We start from the raw sequence: 27,549 nt of genomic DNA on the forward strand, positions 1-27,549 counted from the left end.
ATTGAATCTGAAAACTTGTTTGCAGAATTATAGTCTTGCTGTGTACTCATATACATATTCATGTACATTCATATAGGCTTATAAATGACGCAGTGTTTTTAGAAATACAAATTACTCAAGCTTGATGTGTTTGACAGTTCTTTCATCCTTCTTTGGAGTGTAAGTTAACGATGGTGAATGTCAGCCGCCAGTGTATGTAGTGGTATATCGTAGAATTAAGTCTTGAATGTTGTTGTGTTTGCCTTCTCCACTTCAGCCTGGACTTTTCTGGTGAACTTAATTTTCTTAATAGCAGGTGATGATTAAATCACTTCCGCACTATGTTGTTCAAGGTCTCAAACATACAATAGTAATACAGTTCCTATAAATGGTTCGTTTGTTAATCTGAGCTCTGTTTTACAAAATTCTATGAATGCTGCTTTCCTTTGAAATTTATGTTCAAAAAGAAATCCTGTTTTGTATAATAAGATGCCAGACTCACCAAGATTTCCTTTCTTGTTTCATAGACGTTCCATCTTCAGAGCAGCCTGAACTGTTCCTAAAGAAACTTCAACAGTGCTGTGTCATTTTTGACTTCATGGACACGCTTTCAGACCTTAAAATGAAAGAATACAAGCGCTCCACTCTTAATGAACTGGTGGACTACATTACAATAAGCAGAGGCTGTTTGACAGAGCAGACTTACCCTGAAGTAGTTAGAATGGTGAGTTCCTTCTTTCTCGTGGTCTCTTTAAATCCACTTGCAATTCCAGATGTGCGTTGTGGGCGAAATTGAACCCTGGAGTAGGTGGATTAAATAAGGCCTTTGGTTTATATTTTGTACTAGACATCACTAGAGGATAATTCTCCAAAGACAAAAATATTAATTCTTATATATTCTTAATTAAAGTCAGGTAGATGATGGTTATTACAGTGTAACAAGTGTATGAAAGGAAACCTGGATTGTTTCCTGATGGAGAAAGCCAGCAGCCATAAAATCGGTGTCCCTCACATTTCCCCTCCCTCGCCCCCACGCCCCGTATGAATAATGGAATAATTTTTGCAAGTTCCTTACCTTTCTTTGAACTTCATCCAAGCTCTTGAGTGTATACTTTAGGTGGAGATAGCCTAAGGTATGCACAGGTAATGATTTTTAAATAATAAATGCTAAAAATGTTGTATAGGATCAGTGTGAAAACGTCCTGGGTTTATTACGTGGATTCATAGCAGCTGCTGTTAGAGTGAGCAAGATTACTCAACAACAAAGCCATACCTTGTATATACAAATTGTCAAATAGTGTTTTCAATGTAAAAATGGAAACAGTCCCAGATGCTAGCTATGTGGTGAAGAATGTTCATTGTGATTGGCAAAATCAATCACTGCTTTAAAATGTTTATTCTGTACTACCATACAGGACCCTTTAACCTGTTATCTGGATGAGAAGGCAATTAGTTAAATATAGATTTGGTGATGTTGGTTTTCTAATGGTACTGTGTGAGCATGGAATCCACTGGCTATGTGCTGTAAGAAGGAAAACATGAATAGATTTTACATTACATTATATGTGCTCCTCATTTCTTTGCTGGCACACAGATACATGCTGTGTTGCTTGTCTGTAATACTTAAAAATAGCTGTAAATTGTGACAGAATCATCAAGCAGTTAATAGTGAAAAACAGAATTAAGGGTGTATAGAAAAATGTTAATATGACTTCTTTGTGTGTTTGCATTGTTAAAAAGCCGATAATTATGTGATCAGATTCTTCCCCTTTTTCCTTACCCTCCCTTTCTCTCTTTTCTACTGGACCAATCTACTGAATGAACTGTGTGTTTTTCAGTCTGTTATGTTATTTGTTCAGCATGTGGTTGCCATTCAAATACCAGTCTGAATACAGAATTACTGGTTGTTTGCTCAGTTCTTCTGCTGGTGCCGCACTGTAGTATTTAAATGGTTTGCAAATGTTAGTTTAATCTTACTTGTACCCCTTTTGATGAACAAATTATATCATACCCTTTGTATAGACAGGACACTGATGCGCAGGTAACGTCAATAAAATTAGGTACTTCTCCTGTGTGTAGGAGATGCTTCCAAACTTACCTCCTGGGAGAATTTGGTATTTGGGTTTTTTTTAATGCGTTTCTGTTATTGAGGTTGTGTTCTCGCTTTGACTTCGATTATAGTTGTTCACTGCAGCAACATTTGTAAAATAAAGACTCTGCAAGTTAGTGTTGTCTTAGGTTGGGCCCCAAGAAACCAGAATTTCACGTGTAACTGCTCATGAAGTTCAGTTTGAATCATAAATGATAACTATGACTCAGGCTGAACTTGCACTGTAGAAGAGATGCAAAACCTGTTTGCTAGCGTGTCCTACTGCCCCTGCAGTCACATTGATTCACAAAACAGTTTTTATCTTAAGGAAATGATGCATTGCTTACATAGCTTGAAAGGCATGGCTTTAAATAATGTTTTTAAATATGGTCTGTAACACTGATATGGAGGAGTCACTGGAAGTAAAGGTACAGTGTAAATTTTTCCAGTGGACTTCACAGATGCTTGCTAATGGAGCTTCAGGAATTCCAGTTTCAGCTTAGCTCATTTTTGGATATGGAAAGCTGTTCTATCTTCTTTCCTCCAGTGTTCCCCTGATCCTTTCATTGCATCATGCATGCCCTTCTTCACCATGTCTTGCATTTGGGCTCCAGTGCTGACCTCAAGCTATGTTTTCTCTTCAGTGCCCCAGGGTATTTAAGCAGGGGAGGACTGAGAATATTCTCAAGTCCTGTTCACGGCTACTCAGTGGCCCTTGACTGCCCAGACCTGTATTTTTTACAAATAAAAAGGTGCCTAAGTAATTAGGGAGGTGGACATGTTTTTTTCCTAAAGAATTTCCTGGACAGTTGTAATATTTAAATTCTGTAAGAAACTCTAGCCTGCAACAGACACTTGTGGCTCTATGAAAGTGTAAGCTGTTGGGCAGCTGGAGCGCCCCAACTGTACTTGTCCCAGCCAGCAGCGTTCTTGGTGCATGTGCTTTTGGAAAAACACTTTGGTGGTTTTATTCCATGTGAGCAGGATGCTGTACTCTGGTATTGAATTTATGTGAATGAATCTATGGCAAATGCATGAGTGATTTCTGTCGATCATCCCAACGAATGCTAATGCAGCGTTTCTACTAAAGCACATCATCAAGGCTTTTGCGGGTTGCATGTATTTTGTATTTTACAGATAGGCTATCTGGTGCAAATACCATTTTCCCTCCAGTTCTTTGCCTATAAAAGTAAGACTTCTCCCATCACTTTGGTACAGTTATACAGGTCCTAGAGGGAAAGGCAGGACTTCCAATATTTTATAAAACAAAGTTTTCAGCACATACTGCCTGGTGAAGAGACAGCATTAGTCACTTTGTGCTGAAGCACTGATTGGTGTAACTTGCCCTTTGCAAAAAGTGCATGCGTTTGTTTCCAGCAGAATTGTGCTTGTAATTGTATACTGAGATAGACATAACTGCACACAGTTGACTTCATGAGTGCAACTGCCGCCTTTATCTGCTTTTGAGGGTCTTCATCTAGGTCTCCAACTGTGTTCACAAAGGAACTGTCACATTGGCAATCTCACACTTGTCATGATAGTGAAGAAGACAGATCTATGTCCCGACCAAATCAATGTCCCTGTTGACGTGCCTGCCACAATTGTCATGGGAGTGTTTTGATTGAAAGACCAGTATCTTAAAGCTGATCAAAATGGAGCACATGTGTTCTTTGTCCCTTTGAAAGGCCTCCTCCCTGTTATATTTATTTATGAATCCAGGAATTAATATTTCCTGTTTAGCCCTTTGGGCTATTTGGAGGTGAAGGGAAGTATTGTAAATAGAGGAAAAAGAAAGAAGTGTTTTGTGAGTTTTGGCATCATTTCGGAGCAGAAAAAAGGCACACCAGTATGAAGCTGATACTTAAAAAATTACTAATATTTACAAAGAAGAATTAATGGCCAAAGTCTTTTCTTGCCTTAAATCTAAGTTTCTAAAACGTCCAAAAAGGTAGTATCTGTGGAAGAGCCTTTTATTGTTTTAAAGTTTTAGAACATACGTTTATATTAGCATTCTCTGTTCATTGGCTTTACAGATACTAAGATAGAAAAGGTTGCCTGTAAAATTCTTCAGAAACTCTGAGATTTTTAATTACTTCTAGAATGTGGAGGTGTTATGACTTAAGGGTTTCAAAAACAGTCGTTTGTGATAGCCAGCATAACAGCTCCTGGATATTTTTACTTCCAGTAATCCTAAATTCATGCCATTAAAACTTTCATCCCCAATTTGTAGTATCACATATTTCCATCTTGTTCTCTTGAACTTATGATGTGATGCTGTATATAGCTAAATGTGGGATCACTTGGCTCTTCGTCAGCCTGCGTGCATGTCCACTTTTTTAAGCCACTGTCTTTAGCTTGGTATATGCAGAAGCGTTTGGCATGTTACTGGTTATTTAAAAAGAAAAAAATAATTAAATTTACTAATGGCCACCAAAGCAAGCTTGCAGTGGCATTGTCACTGTCATCAATATTGGTTGATGGGAAGAGCAGTTGGGATTTGTGTTAATGGCCATAAGCTGGACAGATTTATTCAGGAAGGTATTGCTCAGCGTGCTTCCCCTGCAGTTTGATGTGTTGTTCAGAAGGGCATATGACATTTTTTAAAATTAGGCTGGTCTTAGGAAAAAAGGCCCTTGCCAATTAGTCCACACTCTGCTAAGAAGGAAATGCCAGTAATACGACTTTATGAGCCAATAATTGGACACTTAATCTAAAATTTGTTCCTGTCTGAGCAAAATGTGGAGGCTTAAACTAATGATGCTGATTTTGTTGGTAGCTTAAACGATGGTAGTTGAATGAAATGAATGTTTGTTATTATCTGTGGTATCCTAAAGGGTGTATGTAGTTTCTGGGTATTAAGACACAGATTGAGGAAACTGATTTCTTTCATTTAAAAAAATTGGATGGGGAAAAATTGACAAGCTGTTAAACTGAGAAATCTGAATGAATCTCTCTGTTGGTGAGCAACACTTCAGCTCTCCTGCTTGCTGCTTCAAGAATTGTAAACCCACCCCCTAAACTTTACTGTGATGTCTATGCAGCATGTGTGAATGGTTGCCAGCCCCTAAGAGATTGCTAATGAAACTTTTTTGAGATACACCTTTTAGAATGGAATAGTGTTTGTTCTCCTCTTAAGTGCAGAAATGCCTTGTGCTTCATGTTACCATCTTTGTCTTTTCTGTAGTGATGAATCAAGTAAAATAAGACTGTAATCTCTATAGCCAAAGTGAAACCATATTAGATGTCTTGCAGCTCAGAAGCTATGTTGAGCAACACAATGAAAGAAACTTGGTTAAATTAATAACCAAATAAATACCAAGAATTGCATTTTAAAGTTTGTTTTGGTTTTTTTTTTTTAATTAATTTCTCTACTGATATAAATCTAGAGGGATTACATTCCTTTTACTGGAGGTTTGTCTCAACAGATGTGAGGGCAGAGTCTGATCAGGAGTTTGTGACAGACCTTAAACATAAAGAATATCTTGTTAAGCCATGATTTTTTTTAGTATGTTAAGGAACCTATTTTTAGGAAGTGTTCTAGCTGTTAGACTTCATAGGCATTATGAGTTTCTTTATTTTCTATAGCTTTAGCTATAACATATGACTAAGTATGACACCCTGCTCGCTAAATGTTCATCTTTTTTAGGGTTTTCTCTGTTTAAATGTTCTTGGATAGAGATTTTAATGCAAGTCTACTTACATTCAGTCTTACCTTTTTGATTTAACTAAAACCCTGTGCATATGTTCCTGTTGGTTCTTGCATTATATTTAAAAATATAATACTGAATGTCATTCTGAGTTTAAGGGAAATAAATCATATACTCTTATAAGAATTGATAAATAATGCCTCTTGTATAACTTCAAGATTTCTGTAAAATATTGGGAATTAATCTTAAACTCAACTTGAATCAGTAGAAGTTGAACAGATTGTTTGAAACCATCCCAAATGCTGAAAGGAAGATGCAATGTCCTCTGATGCCCCCAAAATGGACTTTGATTAAAAATTGCCATGTAGATGTAGCCATGATGGAGCAAGCATGCTATCAGAGTTAAAAAAAAAAAAAGGTAAAAATCACATCAGATTTTAAATTGTGTTCTTGTTTCTTTACTGTGAGGGTTATCAATTCTGTAGAAGCAAAAAAAGAATCTGACTTCAGTTTCTTTTACGCATTATTTCCAAATTGCTGTTAGATGCTTTTTATTATTCATGTTCTTTATACACCTAGTTTGCACAAAACCCACAATGCTTATTAAAAGAAGAGGCTCTGATGTTCTGTACTCCTCTCAAAATATCAGTTGGAGGCAGCTCCTCTTGCAGTAGTTGCTCCTAATAATTTTTCCCGACAGTATGTAATTACATTTACCCGTATCCATTATTCCTCCTGTTGGTTACATAGGCCTCTCATTCGTCAGACTCTTATCTGCATAATGGTACAGTGACTAGGTCTAGAGCAAAGAAATAAACTGGAAGAATAGTTTTGTTCCAAGAAGTACTTGTTTCAAACTGCAGCTATTTTATTTCTTTATTTCTTTCTTTATTTATTTATCTCAAAGGAATGTGCACCCCAACCCCTCATTTTGGCTGTGTCATCTTAAATACTTTTCAGGCATTGTATCTGTAGTTAAGCACAATGTGAATCTTCTGGGAGATAGTTTCCTTGGGTTTTGAATTTTTGTTATGTTCTTCACTTTGGAGTCTGAGACAGTATGAATTTTGTAATGCTGTCTAGAGTTCAAGTTTATGTATTGGCAGGCTTTCACTTGATCTGATGCCTGCTCTACAGACGAGGGGCTCTTTCTGCTGGTACTGTGCTTTGAATTTGTCCAAGATACTTGACTTACTGCTATGATGCTTTTAGATTGTATTGTATAGTATCAACCGGGCACACATTAAATTAATAACTGTTCCATTGGATCATCTCAAATCATAGTTACATATGGAGGTAGCAGTGAATAGGGTCATTAGTAGTAGGGTGCACGGTTATGCTTGAGGTCTAGGTGACCTAGAGTGGAATTTCAGAGCTCCAGTTTCCAGCAGCGAGAAGTCTACCCGGGGCTGCCTGGGGATGGGGCTGTGCTAGCACTTCTGAGATGGTGAATGTGCTCTTGAAGTGGATCTCCCATTTTTTCCTCACTCCACTTCGATGCTTGTGATGGAGGAGTCTCGGGGTTTGTAAATTTTCTTCCTTTTGGATGAATGCCTACTCCAGGAGTGTACCTAAGCTTTCCAACTTGCTAATGGGCTTCAATGCAAGAGATCACTAGAAAGAAACTCTTCCCTCCAAACGTACATGTTGTGGTCATTGCACCAGAGCACCAGCTCTTCTGTTCTACAGACTTGCTCCTATGAGCATAGCCGAAGGATCTTGGTGTTGCTGCTTGCTCATCTGTATGGATGGAAGCTGCTACTGCTGCTGAAGTGGGAAATTGTAAGCTAACAAGTTTAGGAGCCCTGATCCAGAGCTAAATTCTTGCAGATTGAATTTTTAGACTTAAAGGTCAAGAAAAGATGAGAGGAACGTTTTTTCCCCCCACCGTGTGATCTGGATTGTTGACTGTGTTCGCAGTGCAACAGAGTCCATTTGAATGTAGCCAAGTCAAAATTAATGCTGCTGGGCAAAAAGAAGGCATCTAATATTAAGCTCTGAAAGGCTGTATTCAGGCAAGCAGTGGTGCAGAAAAGGACCTAAGCATTGTGGATTACTATTGTGAGTATCTTAATATGAGTTTCTGGTACAATGCACCGTTCAAAGAAGTGAATGTTGAAAAAATAAAACAGGAACATGCACGAAACAAGAGGGAGATGGTCTGACTTTTTATACGTACCCCAGTGCACCTGCTGTGTACAGGTGGGAGCTCAAGGGAAGGAAGCAAAAATAATCACAGGATTAAAAACAAAGAAAGAAACCAACAACTGCCTGGGTTCAAAAGCTCTTTCTTGCCATTTCCCAGCACAGAAGTTGGGGAAGTGTCATGTCTATATATAAATACATACATACTGCATATGCAAACATATATACAGAAGTAAAGAGATCTGGTGGTTTATCGAGAATCAACAGGGAATCAGGCAGATTCAACTTTGAAATCAGCAGCAGTGTGGTGTAGTTTAATAGTAGTAAAGCTTCAGGAAAAGAATGCTGGTGGAATCATTTATGATTTTTACATAAAATTAGATACTGTTTTTTGCAAGATGTACTTCAGTCAAACTTCTGAGAATGATTCAATGGTTTATAGAGAGAGAATATAGCTGAGTGACCGCAGTAGTACATCAGGCTCTAAAATATATAAATGCATAAAGAATATCAAAAAGATAAATGTATGCAGATGTATTTCAGAAGGACAAGATTAGAGTCCATTAAGGGCCATTGTCTCCCAGTTGGCATGGCTTCACGTTATGGCTTAATTACATTTTATTGTTACTGGATGTTGTTAATATGCACAGTAGTTTAAACACGGTGTGTGCAGAGATACTTGGTTTCAATTCCATATGTACCTGGGGTTTATTTGGGTGGTTCCAGCTACTGGTAATACAACAGGTGTTCCCTGTGGGCTAATTGGGTATTGACTTCCCCTGGTTTTGTATAGCTAATGTGTTAAGCTTCCCTGTGGGTATGTTTTCACTTCAGGCTCCATTCAGGAAAACTATTACTGATAAAAATCTCTGTTTCAAACAGCACAGAGTAGGAGCACTGAGCTGAAATTGAATTTGTGAGGTGTTCCTGTTACTGCGTTGTCATTTTTATAGCAGTCCAGTGAGGGACAAAGGGAGGACTTCTCAGAACATTTATTGCTGACTTCAGACTTAAGGTTTTAGTACTTTCTTCTCTAAAAATTACTTCAGATATAAATGTGATGATAAAATCAAGGTTTTCTTGAAGCTTGTTACTTTTAACATCATATTCATGGTTTTGGGTTCTGCATTGCCAGGTACTGGTCATCAGCTCTGTTCAGAACTTGCAGCTCATTCTTTGCGGGGGTATCAGAGCAGCCTTCCCGATCTTCTTGTTTGTTTTTAACAAATTGACATTGACTTGTAATTGCCTGGAAAAGTTTTTGCTTGCTTCTGGTCGAAGTTGTGCCTGACTGACACACTGACATGGAGCTTAGAGGTTTCTGGGCATCTCCAATTTAAAAATCTATCATTTTGGCATTCCCAACTTTATCTTGGAAATTTTAGATTCGGTGCCAATGGGTAGATTTTACTGGTTTTGTTAAACTGACTTCTGGTTGCTTGAATGTTCAGATTCTGCACAGAGGGGGAGCAGTGATGTCCTTTTCTACGCTCGGTTTGGTGTGTGCTTCTGGAAGGGACAGTCACGGAGGACAGCATGCAGATGTCTCTGAGGACATAATAGGAGAGATCTGTCAAGACACAACTTTCTAGAATATTAGAGTTCAAATTTGCTTTGCAAAAATATCATCTGGGCTTGGAGGCGTTCCTAATCAGTGGGAGGTGGAAATCAGCATTGACCAGCAGTCGTTTGTGGTGGCTGTGGGAGAAGAATCATCAGGGGCTGTATGCACAGGCTGGCAGGGCTGGCCTTTGGCTTGATGATCCAACAGAGGTCAGAAGAGAAATGATGCAGCTATCCAGCTGAAGGAATTTTGGCATGCTGCTGGAGCCCAGGGATAAATATTAAGTAGCTACCTTATGCCTATCCAAGAGAAATTATTCCTTCCAGATTTGTAGCCGATTCCTGCCTTTGTGTGGTGGCTGTCGAAGTCTCTGATGTACAGCTGGGCAGTTCATGCATGGAAGAACTTGTTGCCTTCGGTTCTCCCTTAGAGGCTTATAAACATTAGCCACCCAGAGGCTACTGATTTAGATAAGCATGCTATAAATTGACACTGCATGTAAATGAGCTATCGTGCTGTGTTGTGGTGATTAATGTAACTGTAATGGCACACATCTTTTAAAATTATGATAACCTGGGGAAAACACTTAAAGATAACCTGTTTTGCTTGTGCTTTTCAGGAGAGTATCTGTGTTTTGGCTCCATATAGCTTATCTTTACTCCTAATGTAAAAAAGAAAATTAAAGAGAGCAAACTGTATACTAGGACCATATTGTAACTTACATTGCATTTTACTCCTGCGTGTCAATTTTCTTTTGCAAAAAACTTGCTTCTGAGTTGCCTTGAGACTGGCCTTTTCTTAATAGGCACTCACCAGAAATCATACTGGTTTTATTACAAGCTCAAGACTCAGGTGTCAGTGCTGGCACTTAACTAATTGTTGCTGAACCCTTCATACTTCTGTCATGCTGTTAAGGCTTTGCCACTAACTGCTCGAGGCTTGGTTTGACTGCATTTAAACCTTACAGGAATTTGTCTTGGTTTAACTTTTCACTCGGAAAGTATGTACTTTTCCTTGCAGGTTTTGCTTGTACCATAATTGAATATTTGTTCAATTTTCTAAACACAACAGCTAATGAATACTTACATTTTCTCCGATCTGTTGGTACAAATTTCATTAATTTATGTATGGCTAAATTTGCAGCAAAAATTCTTTGTGGTTTCAAATGAAGTTTAAAGCAGAAAAAAAAAAAAAGCTGCTAAGTGCCTTTGGTTTTGCTAGTTCCCTGTTTTCGTCCAAATCATGAGAAAACTTGGATTTTTAAATGTGAAGCATTAACCAAGCATGCTTCAGTAGGGATTGCAGAATCCCAGATGTTCAGCTCCAAGGCACCAACAGGTACATTTCCACCTTTTTATGTGGGAATCCTTTGGGCTGTCTACCCTCATTTGCCCTGTGCTCTTAACAGAGAAACAACTCTGTCCTGCTGATTCTCATCACTGTCCTCCTGTCCCTGCTTTTTCGTATCAGGGATAGAAGACGGAGGAGCTCAGGAATCGTTGAGGAAAGACAAACTTTAACGTGTGTATTCCTGGAGTAGCTATTTGAGTTTTTCTCATGAGACTAGAAAAGTCTTCCACGGAGGGGCTCTTGAGAGAAATGAATGAGTCAGGGGAAGAGGATGGAGGAGGGAGAAAAAATACGTTCTAATAACTGCTGGTAATCACTTGGCAGGTATGCATACAGGGCAAGCAGGGTTCAGTATCTTATCAGCACAGGCTGTAATAAGTGCTGCATCTGTTAAGGCTGAAAGTCGTGCGACCTGAAAACGTGAGTTTTGCAAGTACAGAGGTGGCTTCTGTGAAGTGTTGTACTGTAACTGCAGTGAAATACACCCTCTTGTGGCAAGAAGGGAAAAGTCCGAGCAGAAACCTGTGTGACCTCTTTTTCCTATGTTTGCTTGTTTAACCATACTTACTCTTATTTGGTCTTTCCCTCATGATCAGTGAATATTCCTCACTGGGAGTGCCACGTGCTTTCCTACAGTCTTCTGTTCCATCTTTCTGTTTATGGAGTACCTGAATCTGTTCTGTTTGTCTTGCAAATTCTAAACCTTCACTTTGCCTTTTCCCACCTGTTTTATCAGTTTGGATTTTATTTAAACTCTTGGCTTTAAAGTGCCCTTTCTTACTAAGTTGCCAACATAGTGAAAACAGGCCTTACAAACTAGCTTTACATCATTTACAGGAGTAAAAGGCTGGAAAAATAAATAAGGATGTTGAAGAACATGCTAGTTTTGTTTATTAATAGCTTAGTTTGTCTGAACTGCAATGAGGAGATCCTGTATAGACGGGATTAGGAGATAACATGCTGCTTTCCCCAGCTGTTTGATTAACTGGCTTAAGGATGGATCAAACGCAGTAGCAGAGTGGAAAGAAGGCACAACATCACCTTCAAAGTGCAGGAAAGGCCCTACAACATGTTTGTAGTTTATCAGATTTGCTGCATAATAAGCTGTGTGCTCCATTCAGCACTGTAATTAACCCAGGAAAGCATTCCAATTCAGTCTTTGCTGACAGCATGAACCTCACAAAACCAAGCAGTGTCACCAAAGTACCTCTAAATAAGATTAAGCAAAGTAAACCAACCATGAAATAAAATGTAGGCTAAGTGTTGTGCAAATGCTATTTGTTGCTTTCATTTAGTACCAGGTTCTGTACTTGGCATGAGGTGACCAGGCATATAAATGTGTGAATAGCACTGGCAAATTCTTCACAAGTGCTGACAGATGAGACCTTAAGCAGATATCATTAACGTTTTTATGTGCAAAGGAAAATAACCAAGTGTTTTATGAAAACACTTCTAAATGCATGTTGATGGTGTTTCCCGTAACTCCTGAACAGTCATGGCTCTCAGCCCATTGACGCCTAGTAGGACTGGGAATTAGATGTTGGTGGGCTTCTCTGGAACATGGTGGACAGAAGTAGTGGCAGACTGGCTAATGCTGAGATATCAGTGGAAAGAAGAAAAAAACAAAAACAAAACCTGGAGAAGGGAAAGCTGAGGCTAGTGGCTGGTCTGTAAAGTGACAGGTTCCTTAGACCTGTACTGTTGCTGAAGGACTTTGTCAGACAGCAGGCAAAAGAAATACTGCTTATGCGATGGATGGTAGGGTAGGGATAGACATAGAGAGCCCTGAAATCTAGCAACTATCTGAAAAATCGATCTCATCATTCTTTCTTTTGCTTTTCAGGTATCTTGCAATATCTTCAGAACTCTCCCACCTAGTGACAGCAATGAATTTGATCCTGAAGAAGATGAGCCCACCTTGGAGGCATCATGGCCACATTTACAGGTTTTTGATAATTTATTTCAGAAAAAAAATGCTTATCATTGCATAATTTATCTAATAATTTTCTCAGCTTTTTTAAAAACCTATGAATCAGAACTAGCCTGTGAGACACTGACGCTTACTAATACTGTTCATGTCTATAATATAGACCTACAAACACAGGAGCGTACTTCGTGGAATTTGCAAAATGTTGAAGCTTTCTTTCAAAGTCGCGTTGATGGTGTCCCTCATATTCTTATTTTCCTTCATTGATTTAAAAATTATTTTGCTTTCAAATTGCTCTGATGCAGAAGTATTCTTCAGCAACTTCAACAAGAGCATTGTGGGGATGATAACGGCTAGCGCTTTTGCTTTACCGTGGGTAGTTAATTTGCATAGAAAAGTACACAGGTGTTGGCAGCTGATCAGAAAAATGAATGACAGGGTACATCCCCAAGTCTTCCTTCCGCTTCCTGGGTCAGGGTTTGCTTTCAGGTGTTTGTAGCGGGATGCATGCTCACTGCTGTGCTATCATCCCTTCCTCTGTACCTCAAGTGTCAACACGAGGTGTTTGGAACAAAGAACATCGACTAATTTTGGAGGAAGCATTGTTGATACTAATGCAATAAATTCCCTTATAGAAAATACAGATGCAGGTCCTGTCTGTGTTAGTCAGGACAATGGCTTACAGCACTAGTAAATTTAGAAGTTTGCCTGAGTAACAGTTAGTGGGTCTGGGATTTTCTGTAAGCAGAGGAACACGACTGACCTCAGCTTGAAATGAAGATTTTAGTGGACAGTTGTGTGCACAATCCTTGCATGTGAGCAGTTTGCTTCACTCTTTTGTGCTCTCAAATTCAGAATCTGTTGAAATGTAGGTTTCATCCCTCATTTATATTTAAATTTCACAAAAAATAAGAATCTTAAAAGCTTCAAGCCAGCTCTGAACAGCTCTGCCTGCCTGGAAACAGCACAGGCATACATGTCAGTTATCCTATGTTCGTTGACGCTAGTGCTGTAGTTTTAGAAGTTATTACTTACATGGAAATGATGGAATTTCTTAGGCAGTGGATAATTTACCATTGTCAGGAAGAAATGCACCAAAGTATTTGTCAGAAGGTGATGGAATTGATTTCCTGATAAGTTAATGTTAGTTATGTAAGCTGTCACTTTTTCCATGTCATATTTCTAAACTTCTCTCGCTCTTTTTGATTTCCTGTTGCTGCTTCTTAGAAGTCAGAGAGCACTGACTTAAAGCAGCAGTAGCAGTATTGGAGCATGATGGCGTTTGCATGTAAAGGTTTAAAATTATTTTAAAATGTAGTTTAGCTTCCTTTCTCCTTTTCGGTATCAATAATCATGCTCACTGAAGTCAGAAAGGAAACAGTTTTCAATGGCTGCTGTTCTTGAAAAGGTTCAGCAAAGAGAATTGCTCATCTGATCAGAGTTGCTGTCTTACGAGGCCACAACAGTCCCTGTTTCACTTTGCTTCCTTTTTGCCTGGTTTTTATTCTCTTCTTTTTCTCTGCTGAATGAAAAGTCTGTTGCTGTCCTGCTGAGTATTTCAGGCAGAGATGGAATTTCTTGAAAGTAAGCAGGTTTTCTCTAGCTCTGAGGCTAGTCTTCATAGTAAGTCAGGAACTTCTGAATAAATTCCAGTTTGTATTCTTGTTCTGTGTTTCATGTTGTAGTACAACGCTACTCTTAAGCACTTCCTAATTTAATTTAAGTATTTCTTCACCAACCCTTTCAGAATAGTAATGGCTGTGTTTGATGTGACTTCAGCAGTTCAGAGGGCAGTTTAAATGTGCTTTCCAATTACTCTAGGAAGCTTTACAAGATGATAACAAGCATTACGAGGTGGCAGTGCTTGTTCTTGGTGATGAAATGTCTTTCATTGGAGTTAAATAAGCAAAGCTAACTTTAAAAGGTCATGTAATTAATTCTGACTAAGATAGCAATTTGATAAAGAAGCAAATATTCTTCATTTTTTTAACCTTTTGCTCTGTAGGAAAATAAGTATTTTATTTTCTAGCGAAAGAATTTAAGGAAATACTTAAAAATATAAAGAGTAATTAAGTCATAAACTAAGTCATGGATATTTCTTTTGCAGCTTGTATATGAGTTTTTCATACGATTTTTGGAAAGCCAAGAATTTCAGCCCAGCATTGCCAAAAAGTACATAGATCAGAAATTTGTATTGCAGGTAAGCTGATCCATTTTCTTTAAGGTTTCATTTTGCTTTTGAAAAAAGTGTCTTTAAAAAGGTTTTGTTTAGAATTTGAAAGTGTAACTTTGTTTAGCCTTTTTGTGTTGCAAATAAGCATATACAATGAAAGTTTTCAGTCTGTGGAGGTAGGGGAAATGTGTCTGTGCGTTTGTATGTCAGTCTCTGTTGCTGTAGATATGTATAAAATAGTTGGTTTGTCTCCTGTTTTGATACCTGAATCAAAACATTTGACTTACTGGTTATGAGAGGGAGCCGAAACAGTAACTGTTGAAAAATGAAAGGTTTACTATTGAGTAGTTTAAAAATGCTGCTATCTAGATAGACTACTTAAGCACCAGTTTTAATGTGTCTTAACATCGTTAAAATATTTCTGTTGGAATAGGAGAATATTTCTCCCTTCTGACTCTGCTGGAGAGCTGGCAACAGGGGCAGAAGTTCATTGACAAACCTGTTCCCAGTACAGTACTGAAAACAGTGATGCTAGCAGTGGTCAGGGAGGAAGTACATCAAAAGGCCATGTAAAGTTCAGCCTCTGTTAAAAGCAGGGAAGAAGAAGTAGCATCAAAAATAAACTACATTGGCAAAGAATGTGTAGCTTTCATTTTCCTGGCCATCTTTATGGGTAAATGGAATAGATGGCTGCTCTCAGTTGGTCAGCTGGTGGCCAGGTATTTGACACCTATGTAATCTTCCTCCTCCTTGTGTACAAGCTAGGCTTCTGGTGTGCTTTGTTATTTCACTTGAAACTACAGTAGCTGGTTGTCTTTACTGAGGAAGTTTCATCCAGGCCTTGACAGACACCAGAACAGAGATGGCTGAAGGAAGATGTTTTCTGGGATAAGCCAGGAAACTCCACAGCTACAACTTTTGTCTTCAGCTTTTGGGAATAGACCTATCTTGTGTTTTCTGTTTCCACCGTGAATTTTTGTCTAGCCACAGCGTCAGAAAGAGCTTCCTGTTTAATGCTGTCCATAGCTTGCTTTTGAAATTGGGGAAATTTAGAAAGAATCCTACTTAGTTAGAAAAGGGAATTTCCTTGCGGGCTGAGACTTCAATGAAAGCCAAAAAGTGGCAGGAGAAACTCAGCGTTTCTGAAGATGTTTCTCTCACCCCTTTGTCATAGAGCTTTTATTTTCCCCTGTAGTGCTCAGGCCATAGAAGCAGCGCTTTTGCTGCCCATGTGTATTATTTGTATGAAGAATACCTGAAAAATGTAGTGAAGAGAGCAATTTCTGTCCTTAAATTAAAGGATTCAAAGAAGGGACTTCAGTTTCTTTCTTAATATCACAGGACTTTCTTCACCGTGCAAAAGCAGTAGGATATATTTATGTCTTTACTTCTCCCACCTTCTAAATACAAGAGCGTTTTCATCTGGGCCAAACCTGTATGGTGCAGTTTCCTTTTTGTTTGTCTAAATACTGATTTGAACAAGTAGGTGCGCCATCTGGTTGTCCAGCACCTGGTAGAAATGTAAGAATATGCATGGGGGGGTAATTGCTCTTGACAGGTTTTTCTGGACTGGTTTTATTTTCTTCAGATATAGCAGATTGCATTAAAGGAATGCTTTTGTTCTACTTCAAAATCGAGAGAAAATAATTCCTAGATGCTCCTGTTACGTGCAGCTGAACTGAACTTGGTCATGACTGGTGGCATCCCACCCATGCCCTTCCAAGGCATTCAAACCTTTACAGTTTGGCCCAGGAGAATGGGTCTAAACCAAGGTTTATTTATTTATTTTTTTAGAATCCTGTTAGCCTTTATTAAGTCTACTAAATAAAAGAATGGTATCTGCTGAAGGAGGAAAATCAGAGTTTTTAAAACTTAAGTATCTGAAAATGTATGATACAACAATTAGGGTTCAAAAGAATTCTAAGAATTCCTAAGTTCTGGCCACATGGTTAGGTGATGCATTTTAATATATTTTGCTCTACACAGTGGGTCAATTTTAAATTCACGTTTTTCTATAAAAAGTTCTTTAGCCTATAGGAACTGAGGTGTTCTGCTGCTTACTGTGTTTGTTGTGTGGCTAGAGTAACTTGTAAGAATCTGCGACTACAGATCGCTTACATGGGAAACCGATTTGTGACTTAGCATTAAGGATGTTTGGTGTTTCACGACACTGATAACACAGGCGTGACAGTCTTTGAAATCATCTTTCTGTCTAAATTAATTTTTATAAAATTGAGGAACTAATGAAGTGTTGCTTGGCAGTAAGGATGCCTATATGAAAAAATGTTACAGTTATTTTAATGGACATTTTTCAAGCTTTTTCTTTGCTTGCTTTTTGCCTTTTTTTTTTTTTTTTTTCAATACAGATGTGTTTCTGGCTTTAAGCTGTATGTTTTGATAAAATTTCTGTACTTAACAGTGTAACTGTTCATTTCTAAAGCCTGCTTGTGCAGCCTGAAATGGTAGGCAGTGGTTGCTAAGAGACATACCATTCAAATACATCCACAAGTGTCTATGTTATGGAGGCTGCTATTTTGGAAAATTTATTTCCCTTTTCTATGTGAGTTTAGTGTCAGAATAGTCACATAAATTGTGGAACTCTTACAGCTTATCCATAAAAATAAGACTTCATTGCTGAAACCTGACAACAAATTGGACATATCAAAATAATTCTCTCTCGGTCTCTTAAATGGGAGACTGAGTCTTAGTTCAGCAACGTTTCCACAGAGGATCTGTATAAGAGAACTGGAAATATAAATACTTTGCTCCTAAAAGCAATCCAGTAAGAAAATTAAAAACATAAGTGTTTCCAGCTGTTTGCTGTCTTTGGGTGAAATTTGCTATTTGGGGAAGGATGAGGTGACTATTTATTTATTTAACTGTAGACCTAATTGAACAAAGCAATGTGTTTATAACCTCTGGAGGGCAGCTGACAAACCTCATCAGTGCCTCATGAAATTCCCACCAGATTCTTACTGCAAGGAAAAGATAGTGGGAGCTCATTACAAGCCACAGAAACATCCAAAATAATGAAAAATGTGTGCATCAGTCCTAAACCTGCATGTTAGAAAGCAAAATCCCAGACAGTTTAACAACTTTAATCATATTTTTCTGTCTTTTTTTTTTTCTTTTTCGCCTCCTCAAAGTTGTGTAGCAGGGATCAGGTGGTATACATACACTGACGTAGCTACTTATAATAGGTATTTTTAATTTATCTATTTGTGAATCCGAGATAATTTTGTTTTCTACCATTCATGCAATAATTTTCTGACAGTATCTTAGACATTTGTAAGACCTGTTTGGCAAACTGTCTTCGTTTCTTTTGCAAGACTGGTACTGGTTTACAGTTAATTTCTTTTTCATACAAGAGAGATACTGGTCGCTTATGATTACTACGTTGAACTTCCCCATTTTCTGTGTATTTGAGGGGGTGGAGATTTTGGGGTTTGGATTTTCTTGGTTGTTTGGTATGCTTGGTTTTTAAATGAAGTTAACCTTCTTACTCCAAATGTCTGCCAGAACAGGCAGTGTTGTGGTGTCAAAAAAGATGAAGAAGAAGGGGTCAGGGGAAGCTCTTATTTTTGTGTAGAGGATTCAAGGGGAATAGAACACAGGTCTGCAGGTGATACTTCTGCTGCTCATTTCATGCCTTAATTCTTAGAGGCAACTTCAGGTGTCAAGTGTTTCAGGATGGATTTTGTACAAGACACCAGCTGGTGTTCTCTTTTGACTGAATACCACGTAATCATTTTGCTGTTTTAAAATCTTGTTTAAGAGTTACTTAGTAAAGGTGAGGTTTCTGCTGTTGTTTTGTTGGGGTTTTTGCTTTGTTTTGTGGTTGTTTGTTTGTTTTTTCTGAACTGGATATTGAAGTTACCATTTTGTTCAACCTGGAGGATTAATTCCCCCTGATACTTTCATTTGTGGTGGTTGGTGGAGATCCTGTAACAGCAAAGCCAGTGCGTAGACTTCACCATTGAGTCTTTCCACAGCGTGAAGGCCATGCAATCCCTAGGAAGGCTTAAGAGCTCATTAATATAAATTACAAGTGAAAGATGTGACCTTCACACAATGTTGTTGGAACAAAATATTAGAGCAAATGATGATATTTTCGTTCTGCAGAGTGAAGGAATGCTGGATGGTAAGAGGCAAACTTATTTTGTAGATATGACAGCATCTAGGAGTTTATTGATTTTGTTTTGGGGAGAAGGATTTTTATTAGTTGTTTGAAGATTTCCAAAGTTTTGTTATGTCAGAAGTGGAAATTAATAAACTGATTTTCGTGATGATGTGCTGGGGTTACAGCAGATTTTTTTAATACTGTATTTCTACACCTTGGGTAACGCAGATATGTTCTTACATGCATGTGCTTTCGTGAATTTTAACTTTTATATGGAAGTCTGTGTGTTATACCTGTTAAATATCTACTATTTCAGTTCTGTTTTTCCTTTAAACACAGCTGTTGGAGCTGTTTGACAGTGAGGACCCTCGAGAACGAGACTACCTAAAAACAGTCTTGCACAGAATTTATGGCAAGTTTCTGGGTCTTAGAGCATTTATCCGAAAACAGATTAATAATATTTTTCTACGGTAAGTTGTGGAAGAAGGTACTTTTTGCTTATGAACATTTTAGGAAACTGGTCTATTACTTATATTTAACTTTTCTTTTTTTTTAGATTTGTTTATGAAACTGAACACTTCAATGGCGTAGCTGAACTGTTGGAAATTTTAGGAAGGTAAATGAGTCTTTATTTATTACCTATCTCAAACTTCCTTTCTGGACATGTCAGAATAGCGTCGGATTCGGAAAAAGTATTACTATAAGCCCTGATTCTGAAAACAGATGTGTGCACATGCTCATTTTAAGTTCACATGCAAGTCTGTCACATCTTTGCCAAGAGTATATAACTGGATGCAAGTTACAGCCAAAAGTTTTGGATTGATTTTGTGTGTGTGTGTGTTAGATTTTGTGCACTTCATCTTTACATGCTGCAGAATTTTACGTTTGTTAGCACACTAACAGTGTGAATATTTTGAGTAAGTTAAATTCTGGTAAGTTAATTACTCAAGAACACCTTGCTTACATGAATGTACAGACCACATAGACAGTCTTATCTGGCAACAGGTTTGTGCAGCTGTTCTTATGATTATTCCTAAGTCAGAGCTGAATTGCTACCTAGATATATACTACACTGCTAATATAAAGCAGGAGAAAAGTCAGCACCTGTTTACAAATGGTACAAGCCTGCTCTTTGTAAACAGGTACTGACTGTCAAATTATTTTAATGTAGAAAGTGCTTGTTCAGACCTCAAGAATGTTTTCTGTGATGATAACACTAACAAATATTTCTCTTCTAATTTCTAGTATTATCAATGGTTTTGCTTTACCTCTTAAGGCAGAGCATAAACAGTTTCTGGTGAAGGTGCTGATCCCTTTACATACTGTCAGGAGTTTATCCCTCTTCCATGCACAGGTAGAAATTGTGAAAATATTTTCTGCTGAGTTAGAATGATATAAGGTTCCTTTAGACATTTAATTGTGTAGCACATAAAAGGTGGGGGGAAGTTTTCAAAATGTAGAAAACATGCAATAGATTTTTTTTAAATATGATTTCTATGATATATGTCTTGCTTCTGTTCTGATTAGATAATTAGAAGTGTGACATACATCTGTAATATTCTGAGGATTTTGTTCAGTAGTTAAATTCTCTCTTTTGGTTTTCCTCTCTGCTATTTTTTCATTCTCACAAGTCTGCCTTTCCCATTCCCTCTCCCAGGAGGATGTTTGGGTTTCCTTAGTCTTGTGCTGTCAAGGCTCTTCTTCACCCTGGCAACTTTCCAAATACTAATACCCACATTTTTGCATAATCCTTAACATTCTCCCTTGCAGATTCCTTAATACTGCATTTACGCTCTCATACATCTTTTTATACATTCAGCTTTCATGACATAATTTTTCCTCTGATAAGTGATACCTGTTGCCTTTTTCTCTGATTTTCAGATAGTGCAGGCTTTTTTATGCTGATAAAACTGTGCTTTCTGAATATGTTATTCCAGGTTTTAGCTGTGTCAGCTCATCTTGCAAGAGTTTTCATTATTTTGTTGATCTGTAAAATGTGTAAAAAGACGCAGTTTCAGAGAGTAACAGAAGCTTCAAAACATTGGTTGTATGACTCAATCTAGAATTGCGAGTTGCTCTGATTTTTGTTGTATATGCTACTTTGTACCCTAGGTTTTTTTAGAATGTGTTCTGTTGGGTTTTTTAACTGAACTTTGAGTGGATTTGCACAGTGCAAACTATGCATCTCAGTTTAAAATCGGATGCCATTTGAGAAAGCTTTATAGCATCTTACCTTGAGTCTCTCTTTAAAAAAAAATAATGTTTCTTTGTGATTTCTTCATAGAAACATTCTAACTTTATTTTCTTAAATCTTTACTGCTTCACAGCTGGCGTATTGCATAGTACAGTTTCTGGAGAAAGACCCCTCACTCACAGAACCAGTAAATATTTCTTTAATACTTTTTTTTGTGTATCATAAATGGCTTGCCCTTTTGAAAGAAAAGTAAAAAATCTAAATTTTTTTACCTTCTAATTTAGGTTATTAGAGGTTTAATGAAATTCTGGCCAAAAACCTGCAGTCAGAAAGAGGTGAGTGATATGCTACTGTTAACAAAACATAAGAGTTATTTTGTTCTATGATAAAATAGGCAGGGAATCTTTAGCTATTCCCAGGTACATAGCACATGCTGTGGTGGATCTTGGTATTAATTCTTCTAAGTGATTCTCCATACTTCAGTTCAGTTTCTTTGGATGTTTTTGACTATGAAGAGAAAAGTTTGATAACTGTGATTTCTATTCACAAAATCTGCAGAGAATTTTTTTGTTTCAGAAAGGAGGATAGTTGAGGATAAATGGGAAAACTGTTAGATTTGGAATAGTTTATACATAAGGCCAGTATTTTTCCAGGGAGGATGAAAGATATTTTATTGTCTGGCATTTACCTGCTAAACATGTAAAAGATGCAGTTAGACCTTTGCATTTTAATTTCAAACTTGATGCAAATCTGAGTTTCCCTAATGAGATTCTGTGGCACAGCAAACCCAGTATTTTGAATATTGCTTCCAAAAATGAAGTAAAATTAAGAGACTCTCCTTAGTTAATAAAGTATTAAGCCTTGGCCAAATGCATAGAATCACAGAATAGTTTGGGTTGGAAGGGACCTTAAAAGTCTTCTAGTTCCACCCCCCTGCCATGGGCAGGGACACCTCCCACCAGCCCAGGTTGCTCCAAGCCCCATCCAGCCTGGCCCTGAGCACCCCCAGGGATGGGGCATCCACAGCTGCTCTGGGCAGCCTGTGCCAGTGCCCCACCACCCACCCTCACAGTAAAGCATTTCTTCCAGACAATTCTTTGTATGAGGCTAGGTTTTCAGCATGGATATACTGGTGCAATTCTGAGTTTTGTTGTAAAGGAGTACTTTAAATACAGCACTTGCACATGCTCATCTTCCTTCTTTTGAGAGACTGAATCCGGAAGCTGCTAAAGGTAGAACTGATGGCATTTTTTGAGAGGTGGTCTTGCTGAGCTAATGAGGCTTCCATTTTTCCCTGAAGTGGTATTGGAGGGTTAACAGCATTGTGCTGATTAAGATTATTCAGAGGTTTTATATTTAATGCTTCCTTCCTTGTCTTTAGGTCATGTTCCTAGGAGAGCTGGAGGAAATCTTGGATGTAATTGAACCATCACAATTTGTCAAAATCCAGGAACCCTTGTTTAAACAAATTGCCAAGTGTGTCTCTAGCCCTCATTTTCAGGTCAGTGGTAAAGCTTATTGCTTGTATAGGAATGTGTAGTCTCAATTTCAGACATAATGCTGCCCCAAATGTAAATAGTATTTTATGTTATGTGGTTTAAATTACTTGTCTTCTGGATTTCTATGGAAGAGGGTATGTTGCAGTGGAAGTTTTAGTTTTGAGGTCCATGAATAACTTGTTAGATGTGCCAGGGGTGACAGCACAGCACTTGCTGTTCTGAGCCACATAAGGCCTTAAACTGTATCCAAGCAGACTTGAGCCCTTCTGACTGTAGGCGACAGGTACTCATCATATGGCCTTTGGACCGATAGACCACGTATGATGTATTTGTTCCCTTTTTTTTAGGGCAGTATTGTGCAGCATTCTTGTTTTCCTGCTTACTTCCCTCTGTATTAGAGGTGATAGAACCCATAGCCTGTTTTCTTCACATTGTGTATGGGAAGAAGGGGAACAAACAGGATTTAAATTGAATCGTATGTCAAGAGGAGACAGGATTCGTGGCCTGTAGTGTCTTTATGTTAAGCTAGGTGATGCATCTTAGCACAAAGGCAGATGTGACTGTTTTTCGCTCTTCCTTGAACTACATTTGTTTTCAGCATAATTTAGATCAGTGTTTTCCCTTCTGACCACCCCCCACCCCTCCCCCAGCTCCTCCCCAAGGTGATTATTATCACTGATACCTTCCCCACACTTAAGATCTCTCCTCCCTTATTCAACCCAGCTACTGGGCCTTTCCCTGTCTCCTTCCTCTGGTATCCCAGCACAGCTCTTTTCCTTCCGATTGCAGTCACAGCAGTGAGGGAAGGGGGTGATGAGAAGTCTGGCTGCTCTCTCTTCTTCTCCACAGCTGCAGCGTTAATGCAGTGTCTGCACCTGGTCATCACTGAGTAACAACATATTGCTCAGGGAAAGAGAGAGTGGATGCTGTGGGATCTGAATTATGGAATTAAAACTTAATTCCATTAATGCTTCTTATACTACTGATTAGAGTTTTAATTCCAAAGTAAACGATACCTGTTAATTTATCTTTGTGAAATTTCTGTGATTTGTTTTTCCTTCAGAAAATTACAGAATTATAGGTATCTGAATTCCTGTTAATATTTTATTCTTTTGACTCAAAGGTGGCCGAAAGAGCACTGTATTATTGGAATAACGAATACATCATGAGTTTGATAGAAGAGAATTCAAATGTTATACTTCCCATCATGTTTTCCAGTCTTTATAGGATTTCTAAAGAACACTGGAATCCGTAAGTTTTTGCCATTACACTTTATCTTACCATTTGACATACCACTGATAAACTTAGGGAATGTCAGCTGAATGGAAGAGATCCAGACCCAAAGCTGGTATGAGCAGGTGCAACTCTGTTAATGCCAATGTAAATTAGTCTATATTTGAGCTTGTCTCAAAATGTTTTTAATTATCTGGTATGTTTACAAAAATCACTACCTTATGGGGTAAAAATAGACCTTCTCACAAGTTGGAAAAAAGGGAAATTAGATGTTACATTGTTATTGAAGAAAAAGTGTTGCTCATCAAGTGTTTTGCCTACACGGTTTTTATAAACTGGTTAATGTCTTAAGCCAGATTGTAAATTGTCTGGAAGAATATTGCTTGGCATTAATAAAGCTTTGTGGCTGTATCATGGATGGGACCGATGCTTCTGGTACTGGCATTTTTCTAAATGTTTATGAATCATAGATATCATATTCTTACACTAGGTTGCTTTTTCTAAATTTATTTAAATACAGCTGTTCTCTATTATGCACAGTAATTGACCAGTTGCTTCATATTGATATCTTGTTAATTTGACATTTTTATTTTTAAACTGAATGATCTAGTAGAAAGGGTTTTAATGAAAAATATTATTGCAGTTAGATGCCATGTAATCTATAGTTTAGTTGAAAAGGTTTTCTAAGTCAAGGTGATTACCGTTTAGTAAACCCAGTATTTTTAATGAGCTGTATTACATTCAGGTCCCAGTTGCTTTAAGACCTTACTGTAAAGTATTCGTAAAATATTTTGTCTTTTTAGACGTTAGTCTTTTTGTTCTGTACCTAGCTAAACCCTCAAGTTTGTATGCTTACATGACGAAGCTAATGCTATTGGAAAGCTGTAACCAATGCGAGTGACAAAAAGACACTTTCCGTGGCGTAGTAGAATCACAGAATGAATGGGTTGGGTTGGAACAGACCTTAAAGATTATCTATTTCCAGCACCCCTGCCCCTAGATCAGATCCAGCCTGGCTTTGAACACTTTCAGGGATGGGGCATCCACAAATTCTCTGGGCAACCTGTTCCAGTGTCTTACCACCCTCGTAGTGAATTTCTTCCTAATATCTAATCTAAATCTGCCCGCTTCCAGTTTAAAGCCACTCCCCCTTGTCCTATCCCTACAGGCCCTTGTAGAAAGCCCCTCGCCAGGGTACCACATTACTGTTCTCCAACCTGCCCGTGTTCCTGCCCAAATTTATAAGCACGTTTTTAAATGTAGGCAACAAAGAAGGAAGTTTGTTGGAAGAGGTGAATGACAGACAGAGGTGTGTGGGAAATGGCACATGGTTTGTCTGATACATACATTAGCTCCAAAGGTTTCTGACACCTGAAATGCTGATTCACTGCCTTGCGGCTAAAGAGCTGTTTCTTAAGCAGCCCCGTGTGTAAGCATGATGACCATCATAGTGGATCAAGAACTGGGATCTCTCGATTGATAACCTGTTCCAAATTCTTTGGAAGTTGTTTAGATTGATTCTTTGCCTTCTCCCTTTTCAGTTGCTTTGTAGTTTCTTTATCTTCAACTCTGCCAGGAAGGAATTTTGACCCTTAGATAATCAGGCTGTTGGCAGGCCCATCTTACTTTGGAAATTCTAGTATATTTTACGTTAGTTGTCCAGTCAGATAGTGTAAAAGAGTAAGCGGATGCTACCTTTTTTGAACCTTTGTGGGACAGAATGCATTTGAAGCTTTTTTTGAAATCATTATTATTATTATTATTATTCTACATAACTTCTTCCTGTAATGAACAGATCACGCCTGTCCTGTTTTATGCAATTAAGCAACTTAAATTCAAATAAACAGTGGTGTGTACTGGCTCTCGGGAAAGGTCAGGAACAGCAATAAGCAGAGTAGGCAGGCATTATATATATATATATATATATATAGGCATTATATATATATATATAGGCATTATATATATATATATAATATTATATGTATGTATATAAATAAATATATATATATATAAAATGCATAAGTTTTCATTCTTTAATATGTATGTATACACACACACACCATTTTACACAGATACTGCACCACTCATCTGAAGGATTTATGGGGTTTTAAGAATTTTTTACTGTACCAAAGTGAAAGTGAATATGAAATATATATGAGTACAAGGAAATCACTCTTGACATACAGCTTTGTATTTTGCATAGATGCACTGAATATTCAGCTTCATAGAAAAATTATAAGGAAATATGAATCACTCCTATTTTGTGTTTAAATTCTATTCTTCCTGCCAGCGTAGATGATTTGAATCCCTGGAGTTGCATTCAGAATTGCTCCACAGCGTGAGGGAAGAGTCGTCTATAGTTATATGTAATAGCTTTCTGTTGTTACCTTTTACCCTGGAGTTTTGGTTTGCTCCATTTAAGTAGTCAGTAGAGACATGAAGGCTGATTCTCACCTTTAAATATGTTAATCAAAAGTAGTTTCACTGAAATCAAAGAATTTACATTATCATATTTGCAAGAGCAGAACCGGTTGCAGAAATGCTGGTAAGAGAAGACACGTTTATTTCACGTTTGTTTTACCTGAAACTAATAAACTCCTTTCTTTTTTCTTTTTTTAATGTTTCACAGGGCTATTGTGGCTTTAGTCTACAATGTGTTGAAGGCATTTATGGAAATGAACAGCACCATGTTTGACGAGCTGACAGCCACTTACAAGTCAGATCGTCAGCGGTAACTTTTTAAAGCTTTTTTTGTCAGCTGTGCATAAGGCCTGCTGTTTAGTTTTTCCCTTACACTCAGATGCAGTTGCATAGATGCAATGCCTCATTTTTCCCCTTGCATGCTCTTTAGCTTTCCTTTGCAAGATATAAGATAATATGATGCACAGGTTGTTCTTTTACCCCTTGTGAAATACAGTATCCATTGCATTGCTGGGAATCTGTATTCCTCATGGAATTTCTTTTGACTCTGCATTCCAAAAGACTTAAATGTATCAAGATCTTCAATAGTAAAAGAAAACCAAGGATTTAAAGATTAACACTTTACTTAAAGGCTTCAAAAAAGTTAGACTGAGGTTTGGAAAGAGACATGAGGGAAAACCCTAAGATTTGATTTTCCAAACTACTGTTCGTAGGCTAGATGTAACCTTAAAGCAAAGAGACATCTCTCAACTCTTTCATATCTTATTCAGAGGTCTTGCTGTGTCTGAGTCTTCTAGCATGATGGCTCCATTAGATACACCGCTCATACGAACATTAGTTCCACCCTAGTAAAATGCTTTTTGTCTTTTCTCGTATTTTCCTTAATTTTCATTTTCCAATTATAGTGCAGCATCTTTTCTCAAAAGTTACAGCTTATCCAAAGTGCCAGGTGAAAACAGTGAGGAAACTTGAGGAAGTTTGAGGAACAGTTTGCAATTTCATTTAAGTCATGCCTTTTCTGTGACTCGGGGTTCCCTCAGGCAGAGCAAAGGGCACTGTATGTGCTTAGACTTTGTTAGGTTCTATGGCCTGTGAAGTCTCCTGGAGGCCACGTTTTTTAAATTGTGTGGCCAGAGTCACACTGTCCTTGTGTTCAGCTTCGCTGTTGTAAGAAAAAAAGTTTAATACACACAAAAAAATAATCTACA

The 27,549-nt window shown here is 37.9% G+C and overlaps 1 protein-coding gene across 4 annotated transcripts in view; it reads left to right on the plus strand.

Annotated features, from left to right (window-relative positions):
- PPP2R5E (protein phosphatase 2 regulatory subunit B'epsilon) overlaps positions 1–27,549 on the plus strand; it is a 77,417-nt gene that overhangs the window by 43,592 nt on the left and 6,276 nt on the right. For 3 of the 4 annotated variants that reach the window (XM_040600683.1, XM_040600684.1, XM_040600686.1), the window contains 11 exons: positions 507–703; positions 12,618–12,719; positions 14,809–14,901; positions 19,334–19,464; positions 19,551–19,610; positions 20,240–20,348; positions 21,322–21,375; positions 21,473–21,523; positions 22,570–22,689; positions 23,811–23,938; positions 26,550–26,651. In XM_040600683.1, the coding sequence (XP_040456617.1) occupies positions 507–703; positions 12,618–12,719; positions 14,809–14,901; positions 19,334–19,464; positions 19,551–19,610; positions 20,240–20,348; positions 21,322–21,375; positions 21,473–21,523; positions 22,570–22,689; positions 23,811–23,938; positions 26,550–26,651 (1,147 nt within the window). The remainder of the gene's footprint in view (positions 1–506; positions 704–12,617; positions 12,720–14,808; positions 14,902–19,333; positions 19,465–19,550; positions 19,611–20,239; positions 20,349–21,321; positions 21,376–21,472; positions 21,524–22,569; positions 22,690–23,810; positions 23,939–26,549; positions 26,652–27,549) is intronic. The other variant, XM_040600685.1, reaches the window with a different exon arrangement.

The sequence above is a fragment of the Falco naumanni genome, chromosome 7 (genome assembly GCF_017639655.2).
Source record: "Falco naumanni isolate bFalNau1 chromosome 7, bFalNau1.pat, whole genome shotgun sequence".
NCBI lineage: Eukaryota > Metazoa > Chordata > Aves > Falconiformes > Falconidae > Falco > Falco naumanni.